The 20,224-nt window shown below is 43.4% G+C and overlaps 1 protein-coding gene across 1 annotated transcript in view; it reads right to left on the bottom strand.

The window, feature by feature from the left end:
* The window catches only part of asap2a (ArfGAP with SH3 domain, ankyrin repeat and PH domain 2a), a 216,825-nt gene that overhangs the window by 72,941 nt on the left and 123,660 nt on the right, over positions 1 to 20,224 (bottom strand). Inside the window, exons 4-8 of the mRNA XM_067984242.1 lie at positions 15,533 to 15,607; positions 11,874 to 11,923; positions 4,766 to 4,895; positions 2,660 to 2,745; positions 811 to 886 (exon numbers count right to left, since the gene is read on the bottom strand). Of these exons, the coding sequence (XP_067840343.1) occupies positions 811 to 886; positions 2,660 to 2,745; positions 4,766 to 4,895; positions 11,874 to 11,923; positions 15,533 to 15,607 (417 nt within the window). The remainder of the gene's footprint in view (positions 1 to 810; positions 887 to 2,659; positions 2,746 to 4,765; positions 4,896 to 11,873; positions 11,924 to 15,532; positions 15,608 to 20,224) is intronic.

The following is a 20,224-nucleotide window of genomic DNA, read 5'->3' as shown; positions in this document are numbered from 1 at the left end:
TTACCTAATTGAAGGTATGCCACAGTGCTAACCTGTGTGGATTTTGCTGTGGAGTGGCACAACAGACCACTGTCCTCAATCATCTATTGCAACATTATCTCCACTTCAACGGCCTAACAGAGATTTGGGTGCTGGACTGCTCTGTCATTTGCCTGAAGACTCATGCCTGCACCTTGGGGTTTCTTTTCCTTTCATTTCGGCAACCACTTCTCAATCCCCTTTCCCTTCATCCTTGGAAAAAGCTACTGATGGGCTGAGATGCCTTTTGAGGGTATCCAAAGTTTACTCTTGTTGTGACACGTCTCTTTAATTCACCCCATTTCAAATTTCACTTGCATGCAACTTTTCACTCCCACCATTAGTATGCTCCCTATATCCATCCGAGTGCACACTTAAAGCTATGCTAATGAGCTGACCTCAGAAAATTAGATGCAAACAATAAAATTGCATTTGAGCGTGGTTAAAACCCAACAAAAGTGAAAAATCCAGGCTCAAATGTCAGCAGGCTATTTAACCATGGAGGGTAACATGGCCAAACCTGATCCTGTTCCAAAATTCACATTCGTGTACTTTCCGGTGGTTATTGCAGTGTTCAAGAGCAGGTTTCTCCCTTCTCTCTAGCCCAATGCATCAAGGTCAATTACAGGACCAAAATGTTGCCTTAAGCTGAGGTCATGATTCAATAGAAACCAGAAATCAAACCAGAGACTTGTATGACTTGGTTTTACATACTTTAATCCATCACTAGAGCAATTGCATGCTTTCTCAATATGCAGATATGATTTCAGTCACAGTAATAATTGCACTTACAGCATGAAAATCTGTAGCCAGCTTTTCCATGGAGGGTTTTAAACTTTCTACAGCCTTCAAGCCATCCTGAAAGAAACTGTTACTAAACAATTAAACAGGAATACATCATGCAGCTTAAACATAGAAATATAGAAAATAGGAGCAGGAGTAGGCCATTCAGCCCTTCAAGCCTGCTCCGCCAGTCAATATGATCATGGCTGATCCTCTATCTCAATACCATATTCCCGATCTCTCCCCATACCCCTTGATGCCTTTTGTGTCTAGAAATCTATCTAGCTCCTCCTTAAATATATTCAGTGACTTGGCCTCCACAGCCTTCTGTGGTAGAGAATTCCACAGGTTCACCACCCTCTGAGTGAAGAAATTTCTCCTCATCTCAGTCCTAAATGTCCTACCCCGTATCCTGAGACTGTGACCCCTCATTCTGGACCCCCCCAGCCAGGGGAAACATCCTCCTTGCATCCAGTCTGTCTAGCCCTGTCAGAATTTTATATGTTTCAATGAGATCCCCGCTCATTCTTCTCAACTCGAGTGAATACAGGCCAAGTCGACCCAATCTCTCCTCATACGACAGTCCTGCCATCCCAGGAATCAGTCTGGTGAACCTCCGCTGCACTCCCTCTATGGCAAGTATATCCTTTCTTAGGTAAGGAGACCAAAACTGCACACAATACTCCACTGCAGTCTCACCAAGGCCCTGTATAACTGCAGTAAGACATCCTTGCTCCTATACTCAAATCCTCTTGCAATGAAGGCCAACATACCATTTGCCTTCCTAACTGCTTGCTGCACCTGCATATTTGCTTTCAGTGACTAGTGTACAAGGACACCCAGGTTCCTTTGTACATCAACATTTCCCAGTCTATCACCATTTAAATAATACTCTGCCTTTCTGTTTTTCCTTCCAAAGTGGATGGATAACTTCACATTTATCCACATTATACGGCATCTGCCGTGTATTTGCCCACTCACTCAACTTGTCTAAATCGCCTCTTTGCAGCCTCCACACAACTCACGATCTCACCTAGTTTTGTGTCGTCAGCAAATTTGGAAATATTACATTTGGTTCCCTCATCCAAATCATTGATAAATATTGTGAATAGCTGGGGCCCAAGCACTGATTCCTGTGGTACCCCACTAGTCACCGCCTGCCACCCTGAAAAGACCCATTTATTCCTACTCTCTGATTCCTGCCCGTTAACCAATTTTCAATCCATGCCAGTATATTACCCCCAATCCTATGTGCTTTAATTTTGCACACTAACCTTTTACGTGGGATGTTATCAAAGGCCTTCTGAAAATCCAAATTAACCACATCCACTGGTTCTCCCTTATCTATTCTACCAGTTACATCCTCAAAGAACTCCAGTAGGTTTGTCAAACATGATTTCCCTTTCATAAATCCATGTTGACTTTGTCTAATCCCGTTGATATTTTCTAAATGTCCTGTTATCACATCCTTTATAATACTCTAGCATTTTCCCTACTACTGATGTTAGGCTAACCGGTCTGTAGTTCCCTGTTTCCCTCTCCCTCCTTTTTTAAATAGTGGGGTTACATTTGCCACCCTTCAATCTGCAGGAACTGTTCCATAATTGATAGAATTTTAGAAGATGACAACTAATGCATCCATTATTTCCATGGCTACCTCTTATAGTACTCTGGGATGCAGATTATCAGGCCCTGGGGAATCATAAGTTATGCTCATAATAATGTCATAAACTGAGCAAACAATGAGACAGATTTTAGAAGTAAATACTGCATAAATTCTATTAACAGAATTAAACATGTAACCAAAACAGTTACGAATTTTTCATTAAAACAGGAATAAAAAAATACAAAAACTTACTTGCATTGTGCGTGGAAATATTTAATCAGGTTCTGGAGTAAATCAACACCTTTCTTAATCTTGATCTCATTGACTTTAAGCAAATACTGTGAATAAAAGTATATTTTGAAGCTGAAAAGTTAGAACGATTCAACATTCAAGAAAATAACCAGTGTAACACAAAGTTCTTAAGGCGTGCAACTGCAGTGTCAGATGGGATCTGTAAATTTACCTATACAATACATGAACTTTAAATTAAAATCAACATATGCTAACTGCATTACAAATAATCACAGATTATATTGGCCAATAAATTTGCTAAGAAAGAGATGTTGCGAACGTTGCGCATCAGTACAATTTTGTGTGTGTGGATTTGTCAGCATTTATAAATGTAGAATGAGTTGTGGTAACAGTAGGGCTGAAAATCCTCAGCCCTGCTCCACCAGAAATGCAAATGAGTTGGTGCCGGTAACTTTCACTCCTGATGCTGCCGAAGTATCTTGGGTACGGGCAAGGTCTCAATTTAAATGCCTCCTGTGGCACCCATACCACTATGCCACTGAGCACCCACCGGGGGATGGGGGAATACGTTCGCAAGCCACTACTTCCGCAGCCGGCATCAATGGGCAGGGAAATTATTATTTTTATTTAAGATCAGCCCAACTGCCCCCTTTATAAGTAAGCCAAGAAACTGGAATTTATATGGGGTCCACGTCAGTAGCCCCAGATGGGTCCTATTGCACTGCTGCGCCAACCTGCATGCCAGGTCCCTCCCAGTGGCCAGTTTGTTCAGTGTTAAGAAGGCCAGGGCTAAAGAAATTTCCAGAATGCAAATTTCCTCCTCGGATCCCTGCCCCCTCTGATATCAGGGGTCTTGTGTGGGGCATACAAAGATTCTGCCCACCCCAGGCCCTTGTGGGAATTTGAAGCTGGCAGAAATCTGAGTGAAGGCCTAGTATTCACAAGTCTGAAAAGAAAAAAATAGGAAAAAAAATACATAAGAAAAACAAAAGAAAAGAACAAAAGAATGAGCATTTATATAACGCCTTTCACAACCACAGGATGTCCCAAAGTGCTTTGCAGCCAATGAAGTACTTTTGAAGCGTAGTCACTATTATAATGTAGAAAACGTGACAGCCAATTTGTGCACAGCAAGGTTCCATAAACAAAAATGAGATAACGATCAAATAATCTGTTTTTAGTGATGTTGGTTGAGGGAGAAATATTGGCCAGGACACCGGCTCTTCTTCAAAATAGTATCATGGGATCTTTTACAGCCACCTAAGCGGGGCCTCCGTTTAACGTCTCATCCGAAAGCCAACTCTTCTAACAGTACAGCACTCCTTCAGTACTGCACCGAAGTGTCAGCCTATTTCAAGTCTCTGTAGTGGGACAAACCCACAGCCTTCTGACTCAGAGGCAAGTGTGCTACCACTGAGCCATGACTGACACCTAAAGTAGTGCTATTTGCAATACTCCTAAGCATAAGTGATGTAATAAATTGGATAGCCAGGTGGTGAAGGATAGAATACTAGAGCCTGGTCTTCTGTTGCTTCCAAGCCTTTATTCACAGAGATCCACATTTCCCACTCCACACCCTAGATAAGTTCTCATATAAATGGATACAAGAGAGTTCCCAATTGATACGCACCACCTGAATACAATTAACACTAATCAATATAAATCATATGGATACAATTAACAAGTGAAACTACATGGATTATTGAATTGCTTCACCAAATCTACACTAAGGAGTAAGCAGTGACACTTTGGCTTAGATATTTCTGGCCTGAGATGAAGCCCAATTATATAAACTACTTTGGAAAAACTGTACCCGACTACAATATATGTTTAAGCTGTGTACAATCAATTTTAAATTGAGGCATGCAACCTGACGCTATATGCAAATACATTTCAATTAGTCTACAAGACTATACTATGTTTTTTTAAAAATCAGCAGCTTTTCTTCCCTTCTCCCCCCCCCCCCCCCCCCCAAGTGTAATCTACTGACAGGCAATGACAAATAAAAATACAAGCATCCACATATGTTGGAGCTATGGTTGAACAAAAAATTACATAATTATATATTCTGCACAAGAGTAACACAGCTACTCAGAATTGGCTTACCTCACACATCTGTAATTGAAAGAATCTCCTCTCTTTCTCCATTTCTTCAGCGATTTCTGCTCCACTTATTTCTGTACGGATCATACCATGTTGTTTGGCATGTTCTTTTTTCTCCTTTTCAATTTTTGTACTGCAAAAGAAATAAAATATTGTAATGCAGTCATATCAAATATGAGATTACATTTTTCCAGTTTAACCTTCAACTCCCACCATACGTTATTTTGTCTTGTAAATCCTTACTGACTGCTTCAAAGGTAGAAATATTAATGTCCTTATTGACTTAAGATGCTGCTTTTAATGTCTGTGAATCTGAACCCCTAAATCCTTATGCTCTTCCACATCACACAGCTTTCCCCAAAAGTACATATTACATTTTGGTTAAAAAAAGGTATCACCTTACATTTACTGACATTACATTCCTCCACTTGACATTCAACAGCATTACCATCGCCGAATCCCCCACCATCAGCATCCTGGGGGGTCACAATTGACCAGAAACTTAACTGGACCAGCCATATAAATACTGTGGCTACAAGAGCAGGTCAGAAGCTGGGTATTCTGTGGCAAGTGACTCACCTCCTGACTCCCCAAAGCCTTTCCACCATCTACAAGGCACAAGTCAGGAGTGTGATGGAATACTCTCCACTTGCCTGGATGAGTACAGCTCCAACAACACTCAAGAAGTTCGACACCATCCAGCACAAAGCAGCCCGCTTGATTGGCACCCCATCCACCACCCTAAACATTCACTCCCTTCACCACCGGCGCACTGTGGCTGCAGTGTGTACCATCCACAGGATGCACTGCAGCAACTCGCCAAGGCTCCTTCGACAGCACCTCCCGAACCCGCGACCTCTACCACCTAGAAGGACAAGAGCAGCAGGCACATGGGAACAACACCACTTGCACGTTCCCCTCCAAGTCACACACCATCCCGACTTGGAAATATATCGCCGTCCCTTCATCGTCGCTGGGTCAAAATCCTGGAACTCCCTTCCTAACAGCACTGTGGGAGAACCTTCACCACACAGACTGCAGCAGTTCAAGAAGGCGGCTCACCACCACCTTCTCATGGGCAATTAGGGATGAGCAATAAATGCTGGCCTCGCCAGCGACACCCACATCCCATGAACGAATAAACAAAAAAGCCTCATACTGATTTCTTTAGTCCTCAGAATTATTTACTATGCCTCCTATTTTAGTATCATCTGCAAATTTGGACAACATTCCCTCTACCCCATGTCCAAAATATTGATGTTCAGTTCACAAAAGCGGTTCCAGAACAGAGCCCCGTGGGACATTGTTACCCACTTCCAACGACTCTGAGAAACTGCCTTTAATTACTGCTCTCTGTTTCCTCCTTTCTAACTAGTTTTTAATCCAATTTGCTACCCTCCCCCTAATTCCATATCCCTTAATGTACTCTAATAATCTCCTGCATAGTACCTTGTCAAAAGTTTTCTGAAAGTCCATGGACACCACTTCAGTTCCCTCATCTGCCATATCTATCACCTCCTCAAATAACTCTTCCACGTCAGGATTGTCAAGCACAGTTTTCCTTTCTGAAGTGTTGGCTGCTACTAATGATTTTCTATTTATCTAGATATTTAGTAATTAAATATTGCTAAATTTTCCCTACCACAGGTGTTAAGCTATCTAACCTGTAATTATCCGGGCTAGTCTGTCTCTCTTTTAGAAAATGGCTATTACATTGGCCACTCTTGTCCCCTGGCACACATCCATTCTCAACAGAACACCAAAATATAATTTCTAGGGCTCAAGCTATTGCTTCCCCATTTCTCTCAGGATGCATGGATATATCCAGTCAGGTCCTGACACTTTGTCCTCTTTTAGCTTAACAAACTTTTCTAATACTTTCCTTTTATTTATTATAATAACTCTCATCTAACTTTAAAAAAATTCAGGATTTACCTCTGAATCAATATCCTTCTCTTTTGCAAATACTGAAACACAAAGTACTGTTAAGTAGCCCTGCCAATTTCTGTGTCTCTACTAACTCACTATTCTCTTTAAGGTGTCCCACCTCACATCTTTAAAAAGTGAATTATTAAAATATGTATAACTAGTGCCTAACTATTCTTTTTAATTTTGTTTCTTTTAAACAAAAAGATTCTCTCATTTTCCCTCCTTGATTTCCTCATCCCTTTGTTAACATCTTTCCTTATTTTCTAGTATGATCTCTTATTTTTAAAATCATACTTATAGACCCTATATGCCCTTTTCTTCAATTTGTTCCAGTTTGTTTCCAATCTCTATTTGCCCATGGCATTCTGAAACTTGAAGAGCCTTTTTTAAAAAAAAAATGGCACATATTTATTCAACAACTTTCCAATCTCCTTTTTAAAAATTAGAGAAGAGGAGAAACAAACAAGCTATAAAATACAGGTGAGAAAGCCAGACAGGAACAATTAATGGGAAAAGAAACAAGGAAAAACTAAATCAAGCATTTCAGAAAGCAGAAAGTAACATTCCCGATAACACTTTACCAAAACTTAGTGACAACCATGCTGATGAATGGCCAATTAGCTCAGTCAGTCCAAGATCTTGAATGTCTGAGGATAGTGACTCAAAGACTTCTTTAAAGCAACATGAAAGAGGAACATCAGCAAATGACATTTGCTAGCACATTGGGAAAATTCAATGACCCAAGTTAATCTGTGTTGTATCTGTCCCTAACTCATCTACAAGCCCATCTTTAGATGAGCCAAAAATTACACTGGCAGATGCAGATGAAAGAGCCCCAAATTAATATAGAAAGCAATCAACTAATACAGAATGCAAAAAGACATGCACCATGATCAGAGGACCAATGATTTGCAAATAAGTAAAATTTAGAAAATATCTATTGAACTTGACAGAAATTTCTGAAAAGTGGGCTACCTAAAGTGCAAATCATTAGTTAAATGGAGTTGAATTTCTTTCCTGGCACCTAGACACACCAGTGGAAACTAGTGCCAATAGCAGGAGGAACAGAAGTGAAACGTTGTTTGGAATGAGGCCTTATGTCAGCCATGGCTCAGTGGGTAGTACTCGCGCCTCTGAGCCAAAGACTGTGGGTACAAGTCCCACTCCAGAAGCTTGAGCACAAAAATATAGGCTGACACTCCAGTGCAGTACTGAGGGAGAGTTGCACTGTCGGAGATGCCATCTTTCAGATGAGAAGTTAAACTGGGGCGCTGTCTGCCCTCTCAGGTGGACGTAAAAGATCCCATGGCACTATTTCGTAGAAGAGTAGGGAATATTGCAAAATGGAAAGTTTTTTCTTTAAAACAGCAATTTCTGGGATTCATTTTTAGCGTTTTTCTAACACAGTAGAATTAATGGACAGCCATCAAGTTATGTGGAATAGAAACATTTTATTTCACAAACATAAAATTTTATAACTTATTTTTTTATTTATTGGATCATGGGATGTGGGCATCGCAGGCAAGGCCAGCATTTATTGCCCATCCCTAATTGCCCTTGAGAAGGTGGTGGTGAGCCGCCTTCTTGAACCGCTGCAGTCCGTGTGGTGAAGGTTCTCCCACAGTGCTGTTAGGAAGGGAGTTCCAGGATTTTGACCCGACGACGATGAAGGAACGGCAATATATTTCCAAGTCGGGTCTTGGAGGGGAATGTGTAGGTGCTGTTGTCCCCATGTGCCTGCTGCCCTTGTCCTTCTAGGTGGCAGAGTTGCTGCAGCCACGGTGCGCCAGTGGTGAAGGGAGTGAATGTTTAGGGTGGTGGATGGGGTACCAATCAAGCGGACTGCTTTGTCCTGGAAGGTGTAGAGCTTCTTGAGTGTTTTTGGAGCTACACTCATCCAGGCAAGTGACTTGAGCCTTGTAGATGGTGGAAAGACTTTGGGGAGTCAGGAGGTGAGTCACTCGCCGCAGAATATCTCTGACATGCTCTTGTAGCCACAGTATTTATATGGCTGGTCCAGTTAAGTTTCTGGTCAATGGTGACCCCCCAGGACGTTGATGGTGGGGGATTCGGCGATGGTAATGCCATTGAATGTCAAGGGGAGGTGGTTCGACACTCTCTTGTTGAAGATGGTCATTACCTGGCACTTGTCTGGCGCGAATGTTACTTGCCACTTATCAGCCCAAGCCTGGATGTTGTCCAGGTCTTGCTGCATGTGTGCACGGACTGCTTCATTATCTGAGGGGTTGAAAATGGAACTGAACGCTGTGTAATCATCAGCGAACATCCCCATTTCTGACCTTATGATGGAGGGAAGGTCATTGATGAAGCAGCTGAAGATGGTTAGGCCACAGACTCTGCCCTGAGGATCTCCTGCAGCAATGACCTGGGGCTGAGATGATTGGCCTCCAACAACCACTACCATCTTCCTTTGTGCTAGGTATGACTCCAGCCACTGGAGAGTTTTCCCCCTGATTCCCATTTACTTCAATTTTACTCAGGTTCCTTGGTGCCACACTCGGTCAAATGCTGCCTTGATGTCAAGGGCAGTCTCAACTCACCTCTGGAATTCAGCTCTTTCGTCCATGTTCGGACCAAGGCTGTGATGAGGTCTGGAGCAGAGTGGTCCTGGCGGAACCCAAACTGAGCATCGGTAAGCAAGTTACTGGTGAGTAAGTGCCGCTTGATAGGACTATCGACGACACCTTCCATCACTTTGCTGATTGAGAATAGACTGATGGGGCGGTAATTGGCTTCACTACGTTAGAATGTTTAAAAAATTATTTGAAAATAATGGGCTCTATTTTAGCACCCGCGATCGGCTGCGTTCCTGGCGGGGGGCTACGGAAATCGGGGATTCCCAGGGCGGGTCCAGAGCCCGGCTCCAACCCGCCCCATTTCCGGGTTCCCCACTGACGCGCTGACATGCACGCGCAGCCCCCGCATGTGGGACTTCCGCCGGCAATTAAAGCTGGCAGGGTGCCACTTAAGGTATTTATTTTGGTATTTCAGGTCGTTTACAGACCTGATTAACGTGATATTTTAGGAGGGTTGGGATTTTACAAACAACTGGGACTATTTCCCGTACTGGGAAACACTCCCTGTTCAAATGGACGTGTTGCAGCCATCAGCCTGTGGCAGCTGCAACGGTCCATTTGACAGGTGGGCGGGGGGGAGGGGGAGGGGGGAAAGACCCTCACTCATTGCAGGAGGCCACTCAGTCATTTTGGACAAAGTTTGGCCTCCACCATCCTCCTCCTAACAACAAAATTCACCAACTTGCACACTTACCCCGATGTCCAGACACATGTACCTACCTTGCGAACCCCCTCAGATGTACATCTTCCGGATGGGGGCCGCCGTAGCTGCAGTCATGACCTCCTCGGAGGGCGAACAGCATCACCAACCTCGCAGGCCACGCTGTCTACCTCTGACACGTGGAGCTCCACAACACAGTGCTGTGACACATCCACCTGCACAGCAGGAGGGAGGGCTACCGCAGAGAGAGATGCGTCGCAGAGGGCACTACCCTCGCCACAGGGTCCACAGACCGAGGCTCAGCTTCCTGGACCTCTCTGAGCAGCAGTGCACACGGAGGCTCAGAGTCACTCGACATGTAGTCGTGGACATCTGCAGCCTCCTTCATGCCGAGCTGCTCCTGGCTGGCCTGAGCACCATCATCTTATTGTCACTGTCAAAGTCACCACTGCCCTCAACAACTTCTCCTCCGCATCCTTCCAGGGTCCCACCGGGGACATCGCCGACGTCTCTCAGTCGTCTGCACAAAAGAGTCCTGCAAATACACCTACACCCACTCTGCAGTGACACAATGGGTGGCATCAGGTGTGGGTCTTCATTGTGATCCTCAGGAAAGGGCATTATTGCACAAACCAGACAAGATTCGCAAAGACGTGACAGTAGTGGTGCCAATATAATATGTAATGTGAGTTGCTCAGAAATTAAATATAAGTAAAAACCATGACAAACCCTCAAACACCCTTGTGCATCCCCTTCCTGCTCATGACACGTTTGCCCTACGCTGCCTACTGCACATGTGATGCACGCCCTGTGGCTGCAGCACAGGCAGTGGCAGGTTGAGTGAGGCTGACTGTGAAAGAGATGCATGAGAGGGTGAGTATGAGATAGAGCCATGAGATTGTATGAGGATTGGGTTGAGTGGTAGTGGCGGGATGAGTACTGGCGAGGTAAGTAAGTGCAGGTAAGATGAGGATGAGGTTTGAGTGGGTGTGAGGGGTGATGTGACAGAGTATTGTTGGCAGTGCAGAAGGAGATTTGGGGTGGGGGCGGTGATGTGGCAGACGGAGTGTAGGGGAATGAGTAAGTGTACTCACTTTGGCTGACCTACTTAGGTCATTGCAGCGCCTCCTGCACTGTATGCAGGTGGGCAATATGTTGGTGGTGCAGGTGATCTCCTCTGCAACCTCGAGCCAGGCCTTCTTGGTGGCAGAGGCAGGCCGCTTCCTCCCGCCCGCCGTGTGGGAAGATCTCTGTCCTCCCCCTCCTCCTCACCCCATCCAATGATACCTGGAGTGAGGCATCATTAAACCTGGGAGCAGCCTTCCCCCTGGGCTGCTCCATGCTGTAATTGTTCCTATTTCTTGCAGCATCATAGAGCTCCTCCAGCTGACAGACCTTACAGCGCATGCGCAGCTCAGCAACGGGGAACCCGGAACAAGAGGTAAGTGGATCCAATCAGCCTGCGATTGAGTGCGCTACGCACACGCCCAATCACCACCACCCCCCCCCCACCACCACCGCGAACCTGCTGCCATGGTAATATCGGGCCCAATATGTTGTTTAATACTTTATTTATTGCCCCTCTTCTTTGTATTTTAGTAATTGCTTCTCACTCTTTAAAGTGCTCATGGATTACCACCCAATCTGGATAGGCCATCTGCTTTGAAGTCTCGATAATGTCACTCGTGAACAGTTCACTAACAGGCTTCTTTCAAAATCACACTCCTTAAAAAAACTGTTCCTATATCATGTACAATTCTTGCAGATCTATCTATATAGCTTGTATCTTCAATTACAGAAACATTCTTGTTTTTCACAAAAAGCAATACTCCAAAAGTTGCAATTCCTGTTGAACACCTATTTACAGTGCTTATTACAGAACAACTGTGCAAACTTACTACTGGAAAAAATATTTGAGACTTACACTTTTGTTTCATAATCCTTCCAGGCTTTATCAAAAGGCTTCTTAAGATCCTACAAATGAAAGCAGTACAAAATATGAAAAGGTTTTTGTATTTATTTTCTTACAGCATATAATTTCTGACTGCTACAACTAAAGGGCCGAAGAAATTATTAGAAATTATTTTAACTGGGCAGTCAATATTTTCCAAACATAATTATCTTAACACACTTGGAACAACACTAAAAATAAGTCTGAAAAGTTAATGCTGCTCCATTTCAAATAGAATTGCTCAACAAAAATAACATCTAAGCACTCTTGTTCTCATTGAGCCAGTATGCATACAGCATAATTCATTTTTCTAAGTTATTTTTCATTTATTTGGATAATTGGAGGTCAAAGCTCAAGTACTGTATGTTTAAGTCTAACTTTCAATTCTCTGTGTAAACTCAGAATTTTGTGCTGCAAGTTGATTCAAGCAAATCCACCCCTGGAGAAAGTTTCATGATAGCAGTAAAATAAAAACAGCTGCCAATATTTGTCACATTTTTACCGAGAGTTTACATTTAACCGTTACCTCATGCAAATGCATGCACCATTTGACATGAGCCACTGTGTAAATGCACATTTGCAGACAAAATAAATACCCATAAAGTAATCCCATTGGCAACCGACAACAAAATGGGCAGCTGCACTCAATCTACAAAAGGGATTAGAGTATTGAAATCTAAATTATACATCAAAGCACAGTATAAACACTGCAAAAAATCCCTGTGTTTTTTTTAAATTGTTGCTTGCTAAATTGGTCAAATACATTTGCCTAACTTATTTTTATTTTTCAGTATGTAGAGCATATTGAAAGACTCAAAGCTAGATTTTTAGTGACTAATCCTTCATAAGACCTTCATAACACGAAGACAAAAAAGAAAATCTCAGTATCTTCGCTAATCTATTGCACTCTCCATTCAATTACTATCGAAATAATGAAATTATGTCCTCTTTATTGCTGTTAGCTCCATTTCGGTGCACATTACAGGAACTTAATATGCAAATTAAAATTTCAATCCAGCAATTAGTTGTTTGTTTTTGTGACAAATGTGTTCTGCTGTAAGAAGAAAAAAAACAGATCAAAAGGTGCCCTTTCAAGTATATGGCTTTCATTTTAGTCTGCAAACATTTACTAACACTTTTGAGATTTTTAATTAATTCCCCTGCGCATAATGTGAAAAAGCAACAAAGTGGAAAACAAAACTACAATTCTAACTATAATAAAAACAGAAAATGCTGGAAATACTCAGCAAGTCAGGCAGCATCTGTGGAGAAAGAAACAGAGTTAATGTCAGAACGGGAAAAAGTTAAAGATTAAACTGTTTTTGAATAAGTGCAGAGCCAGAGAAAAGGGGGGAGGAAGGGGAGGAAAGAACAAAAGGGAAGGTCTCTGATAGGGTGAAGGGCAGGAGTGATTAAATGACAAAAGGGATGATGGTGCAAGGCAAGGAGGGTGGTAATGGGACAAGTTAAGAAACAAAAGATGGGTCTTCTAGAGGAGCTGTAAATGGCAACAGCAGAACCATTAGCAGCACTTGCTGTCCGAAAAAAAAGGGCCACGATGTGGAGATGCCGGTGATGGACTGGGGTGGAATCTTACAACACCAGGTTATAGTTCAACAGTTTTATTTGAAAATCACAAGCTTTCGGAGGCTTTCTCCTTCGTCACCTGATGTTGTAAGATTCCTCACATTTGAAAAAAAAGGAAGCAGTGGTTATGATCTGAAGTTATTGAAATCAACATTGAGTCCAGAAGGTTGTAAAGTGCCTAATCAGAAGATGAGGTGCTGTTCCTCGAGCTTCATTAGAACAGTGTGAGGCTGAGGACAGAGAGGTCAGAGTGGGAGTGGGACGGAGAATTAAAATAACAAGTGACTGGAAGGTTAGGGTCACGCTTGCGGACTGAGCGGAGGTTTTCAGCAAAGCGGTCACCCAATCTGCGTTTGGTCTTCCCGATGTAGAGGAGCAAATACAGTATATTAAATTGAAAGATGTACTAAACCACTGTTTCACCTGGAAGGAACGTTTGGGGCCCTGGACGGTGAGAAGGGAGGAGGTGTTGCATCTCTTGCGCTTGCATGGAAAGGTGCCGTGAGGAGGAGAGCGGGTGTTGGGGGTGATTGAAGAGTGAATCAGGCTGTCGCAGAGGGAGTGGTCCCTTCGGAGTGCTGAAAGGGAGGGGAGGGGAAGATGTGCTTGGTGGTGGGATTGCATTGGAGGTGGCGGAGGATGATACGTTGAATGTGGAGACTGGTGGGGTGGAAGGTGAGGACAAGGGGGACCCTATCATGGTTCTGAGAGGGAGGGGAAGGGGTGATGGCTGAAGTACGGGAAATAGGACAGATACGGTCAAGCGCCCTATCAATGACAGTGGAGGGGAAACCTTAGTTGAGGAAAACGGAAGACATATCGGAAGTACTGGTGTGGAAGGTGGCATTGTCAGAACAGAGAGGGAGAAACTGAGAGAATGGAATAGAGTCGTTACAGGAAGCAGGGTGGGAGGAAGTGTAAACAAGGTAGCTGTGGGAGCCGGTGGGCTTATAGCAGATATTGGTTGACAGCCTATCCCCAGAAATCGAGATAGAGAAGTCGAGGAAGAGAAGAGTCAGAGATGGACCACGTGAAGGCGAGGGAAGGGTGGAAATTGGAAGCAAAGTTGATGAAATTTTCCAGTTCGGGGCGAGAGCAGGAAGCGGCACCGAAACAGTCATCAATGTACTGGAAAAAGAGGTGAGGGAGAGGACCTGAATAGGACTGGAACAAGGAATATTCCACGTGTCCCACAAAAAGGCAGGCATAGCTAGGACCCATACGGGTTCCCATAGCGACACCTTTTATTTGGAGGAAGCGAGTGGAGTCAAAGGAGAAGTTGCTCAATATAAGAACAAGTTCAGCCAGGCGTAGGGGGGTGGTGGTAGATGGGGACTGATTAGGCCTCCGTTCAAGGAAGAAGCGGAGGGCCCGCAGGCCATCCTGGTGGGAGGTGAAGGTGTAGAGGGACTGGACATCCACGGTGAAAAGGAGACGGTTAGGGCCGGGGAACTGGAAATTGTTGAAGTGGCGGAGAGCGTTGGAAGAGTTGCGGATGTAGGTCGGAAGAGATTGGACAAGGGGAGAAAAAAGTCAAGATAGGAAGAAATAAGTTCCACGGGGCAAGAACAGGCCGAAACGATAGGTCTCCTGGGGCAGATCTTGGGAAAGAGGTGGAAGTGGGCTGTGTGGGGTTGGGGGAACATGAGGTTGGAGACCATGAGGGGAAGATCTCCAGAGAAGATGAGGTCAGTGACAGTCTGGGAAACTACGGCTTGATGCTCAGCGGTGGGGTCACGGTCCAGGGGGAGGTAGGAAGTAGTGTCGGAGAGTTGGCGTTCAGCCTCCGTAAGATAGAGGTCTGTTCGCCACACACAACAGCACCGCCCTTGTCAGCAGGTTTAATGGCAATGTCAGGGTTGGACCTGAGAGATTGGAATACCATTCTAACTAGCCGTTTGACTCGCAGGTCCATGGATTTTTGCTATATGGTACTGGTAAAAAAGCAAAACATTTTATCCTATAGTATTCACAAATCTTCAAATTAGAAACAATTAGGATATTTTTGTAAAGAGAGCTACAAAATAAAGATAGTAAATACTTACCCCTTTAACTCCTTTTAGATCTCCCTTTAGTAAGTTGTCCAGAGGAAAAGTGATGATATTGTTCATATTCTGAATCTGTATTGTGATAAATATCAATTTCATTTCTGATGTTAACAAACTCCACAATAATAGCAGTATCAGCAAGGTCTTCTCGCATACTGCCATCATGGAACATCCACGCAAATGAATTACATACATAGAATTTACAGCACAGAAACAGACCATTCAGCCCAACTGGTCTATGCCGGTGTTTATGCGCCACGCAAGCCTCCTCCCACTCTATTTACTACATCTCACCCCATCGATATATCCTTCCATTCCTTTCTCCCTCATGAACTTATCTAGCTTCCCCTTAAATGCATCTATGCTATTCGCCTCAACCACTCCATGTGGTAGCGAGTTCCACATTATCACCACTCTCTGAGTAAAGAGGTTTCTTCTGCATTCCTTTTGAATTTATGGCCTTTAGATTTGGACTCTCCTGCACGTGGAAATAACTTCTCTGCATCTACTCTATTGAACCCAGTCTGTTGAGTCTTTTCCGGTAGCTTCCTTGTAAAGTTCTGGTAGCTTCCTTGTAAATCTTTTTGCACTTTCTCCAGTGCTTACACATCCTTTTTGTAATATGGTGACCAGAACTATGAACAGTACTCCAAGTGTGGTCTAATCAAGGTTCTAAATAAGTTTAACATAACTTCTCTATCATTTCTAGAGGAATACATTCAAAAGCAATGTTGTACAATTATTCAGAATTGCATAATGCAACCATAATGAACCATTTTGGATGAATTATTTGATATGCAGAATTTAAAAAGAAAATGTAATTTCCTAGGAAAGATTTACACAATAATTTGATGCCTCTTTGTTCTTATTAGTTCTTTTTCTACTATCAAATGAATTAGGAAGGAATGGCTTACGGATTTGGTGAAAGGAATTGTGGACCAAAACAAAGACAATGGTTTGAATTTTGTGTTGAAACCATGCATATTTAGAAAAAAAGGATCCACTATCAAAGAAAAAGACAGTGGTTTGTGAGATATATCCTTTCGCGGAAGAAAACATTTTTCATATTTCAACAATCTGGATCACAGAAATTGTACTTATAATTTGAAAATGTATGGGACAAAAAAAAATTAAATTGTGATTTACTCCCCTGACAAACAATCACTTAGAAAATAATCTGATGTGCAAGTGTGGAGAAAGTTTGTTTTCTCTCTCTCACACGCACATTGACTCAGAACAATGGTGTGAGTGTAAGAGTTAAAAAAGCTACAATAGTATAGTTAACATTTTCTAATTTCAACGTAATTTAAAAGGGGTAACGAAGCTAAGGCAAGTCATGGCAGCAGACCTCGCACCCGTGATATGCTCCTCCTGCAAGATGTGGGAAGTCATGGACACTACCAGTGTCCCTGCCGACCATGTGTGCGGGAAGTGTGTCCACCTGCAGCTACTGACCGATCGTATCTCGGAGCTGGAGCTGCGGGTGGACTGGCTGTGGAGCATTCGCGATGCAGAGAAACTCGTGGATAGCACGTTTAGCGAGTTGGTCACACCGCAGGTAAAGGGTATACAGGCAGGAAGTGAATGGGTGACCACCAGGAAGAGTAAGAGATGCAGGCAGGTAGTGCAGGGGTCCCCTGTGGCCATCCCCCTCTCAAACAGATATGCCACTTTGGATGCTGTTGGGGGGGATGACTTATCAGGGGAAGGCAGCAGCAGCCAACTTCCTGGCACCACGGGTAGCTCTGCTGCACAGGCTGGGAGGAAAAAGAGTGGCAGAGCTATAGTGATAGGGGACTCAATTGTAAGGGGAATAGACAGGCGTTTCTGTGGCCGCAACCGAGACTCCAGGATGGTGTGTTGCCTCCCTGGTGCAAGGATCAAGGATGTCTCGGAGCGGCTACAGAACATTTTGGAGGGGGAGGGCGAACAGCCAGCTGTCGTGGTGCACATAGGCACCAACGATATAGGTAAAAAAGGGGATGAGGTCCTAAAAGCAGAATATAGGGAGTTAGGAGGTAAATTAAAAAATAGGACCTCAAAGGTAGTAATCTCAGGATTGCTGCCAGTGCCACGTGCTAGTCAGAGTAGAAATAGGAGGATATTTCAAATGAATACGTGGCTAGAGGAATGGTGCAAGGGGGAGGGATTCAAATTCCTGGGACACTGGAAACGGTTCTGGGGGAGGTGGGACCAGTACAAACCGGATGGTCTGCACCTGGGCAGGGCCGGGACTGCTGTCCTAGGAGGAGTGTTTGCTAGTGCTGTTGGGGAGGGTTTAAACTAAAGTGGCAGGGGGTTGGGAACCTGAGCAGGGAGAGAGAGGAAAGCGTAACAGGAAGGGACAGAAGGTATGGAGTAATAGGTAAAGTGTTAAAAAAGGAAAAAGCAGGAACTAAGCGTCACAAAACAGATTTGAAAGTTCTTTATCTGAATGCACGTAGCATTCGTAATAAAATGGACGAGTTAACGGCACAAATAACTACGTATGGGTATGATCTTGTGGCCATTACAGAAACATGGCTGCAGGGTAACAACGACTGGGAATTAAATATGCCAGGGTATTTAACAATCAGGAAGGACAGGCAGGAAGGAAGGGGAGGTGGGGTGGCTATGTTAATAAAGGAAGGAATCACTGTAATACAGAGAAATGATATTGGGACAAAGCATCAAGATAATGAAACAGTTTGGGTGGAGATAAGGAATAATAAGGGAAAAAAAACATTAGTGGGCGTAGTATATAGGCCTCCTAATAGTTGCAACTCTGCTGGAAGAAGTATTAATCAGGAGATAGTCGGGGCATGTAATAAGGGAACAGCCATAATTATGGGGGATTTTAATTATCATATTAACTGGACAAATCAAATTGGGCAGAGCAGCCTTGAGGACGAGTTCATTGAGTGCATCAGGGATGGATTTCTTGAGCAGTATGTAACTGATCCTACAAGGGGGCAGGCAACCTTGGACCTGGTCCTGTGTAATGAGTCAGGATTAATTAATAATGTCCTAGTTAAGGATCCCCTTGGAACGAGCGACCACAACATGGTTGAATTCCATATCCAATTAGAGGGTGAGAAGGTTGATTCTCAAACAAGCGTACTGAGCTTGAATAAAGGAGACTATGATGGTATGAGAGCGGAATTGATTAAAGTGGACTGGGAAAATAGATTAAAGGGTAAGACGGTACATGAGCAGTGGTGTTCATTTAGGGAGTTATTTTACAACTTTCAAAATAAATATATTCCACTGAGGAAAAAAGGGTGTAAAAGAAATGACAGCCATCCGTGGCTAAGTAAAGAAATCAAGGATAGTATCCGACTAAAAACAAGAACATATAAGGTAGCCAAACTTAGTGGGAGGATAGAAGATTGGGAATTCTTCAAAAGACAGCAAAAAGTAACTAAAGGATTGATTAAGAAAGGGAAGTTAGATTATGAAAAGAAATTAGCAAAAAATATAAAAACAGATAGCAAGAGTTTCTATAGTTATATAAAAAGAAAAAGGGTGGCTAAGGCAAACATAGGTCCCTTAGAGGATGAGACCGGGAAATTAATGGTGGGAAACATGGAGATGGCAAAAATGCTGAACAAATATTTTGTTTCAGTCTTTACAGTAGAGGACACTAAGAATATCCCAACACTGGACAAACAGGGGACTCTCGGGGGGGAGGAGCTAAATACGATTAAAATCACTCAGGAGATGGTACTCAGTAAAATAATGGGACTCAAGGCGGATAAATCCCCTGGACCTGATGGCTTCCATCCTAGGGTCTTGAGGGAAGTGGCAGTAGGGATTGTGGATGCTTTGGTGATAGTTTTCCAAAATTCCCTGGACTCAGGAGAGGTCCCGGCAGATTGGAAAACTGCTAATGTAACACCGTTATTTAAAAAGGGTAGTAGGCAGAAGGCTGGAAATTATAGGCCAGTTAGCTTAACATCTGTGGTGGGTAAAATTTTGGAGTCTATTATTAAGGAGACAGTAACGGAACATTTAGATAAGCATAATTTAATAGGACAAAGTCAGCATGGCTTTATGAAGGGGAAGTCATGTCTGACAAATTTGCTTGAGTTCTTCGAGGATATAACGTATAGGGTGGATAAAGGGGAACCAGTGGACGTAATGTATTTAGACTTCCAGAAGGCATTCGACAAGGTGCCACATAAAAGATTATTACTTAAGATAAAAAATCACGGGATTGGGGGTAATATTCAGGCATGGGTGGAGGATTGGTTATCGAACAGGAAGCAGAGAGTTGGGATAAATGGTTCATTTTCGGACTGGCAACCAGTAACCAGTGGTGTTCCACAGGGGTCGGTGCTGGGTCCCCAACTCTTTACAATCTATATTAACGATTTGGAGGAGGGGACCGAGTGCAACATATCAAAATTTGCAGATGATACAAAGATGGGAGGGAAAGTAGAGAGTGAGGAGGACATAAAAAACCTGCAAGGGGATATAGACAGGCTGGGTGAGTGGGCGGAGATTTGGCAGATGCAATATAATATTGGAAAATGTGAGGTTATGCACTTTGGCAGGAAAAATCAGAGAGCAAGTTATTTTCTTAATGGCGAGAGACTGGAAAGTACTGCAGTACAAAGGGATCTGGGGGTCCTAGTGCAAGAAAATCAAAAAGTTGGTATGCAGGTGCAGCAGGTGATCAAGAAAGCCAACGGAATGTTGGCTTTTATT

Source organism: Heptranchias perlo, chromosome 5 (assembly GCF_035084215.1).
Source record: "Heptranchias perlo isolate sHepPer1 chromosome 5, sHepPer1.hap1, whole genome shotgun sequence".
NCBI classification, from domain to species: domain Eukaryota; kingdom Metazoa; phylum Chordata; class Chondrichthyes; order Hexanchiformes; family Hexanchidae; genus Heptranchias; species Heptranchias perlo.
This window is presented reverse-complemented; position numbering and strand designations above follow the sequence as displayed.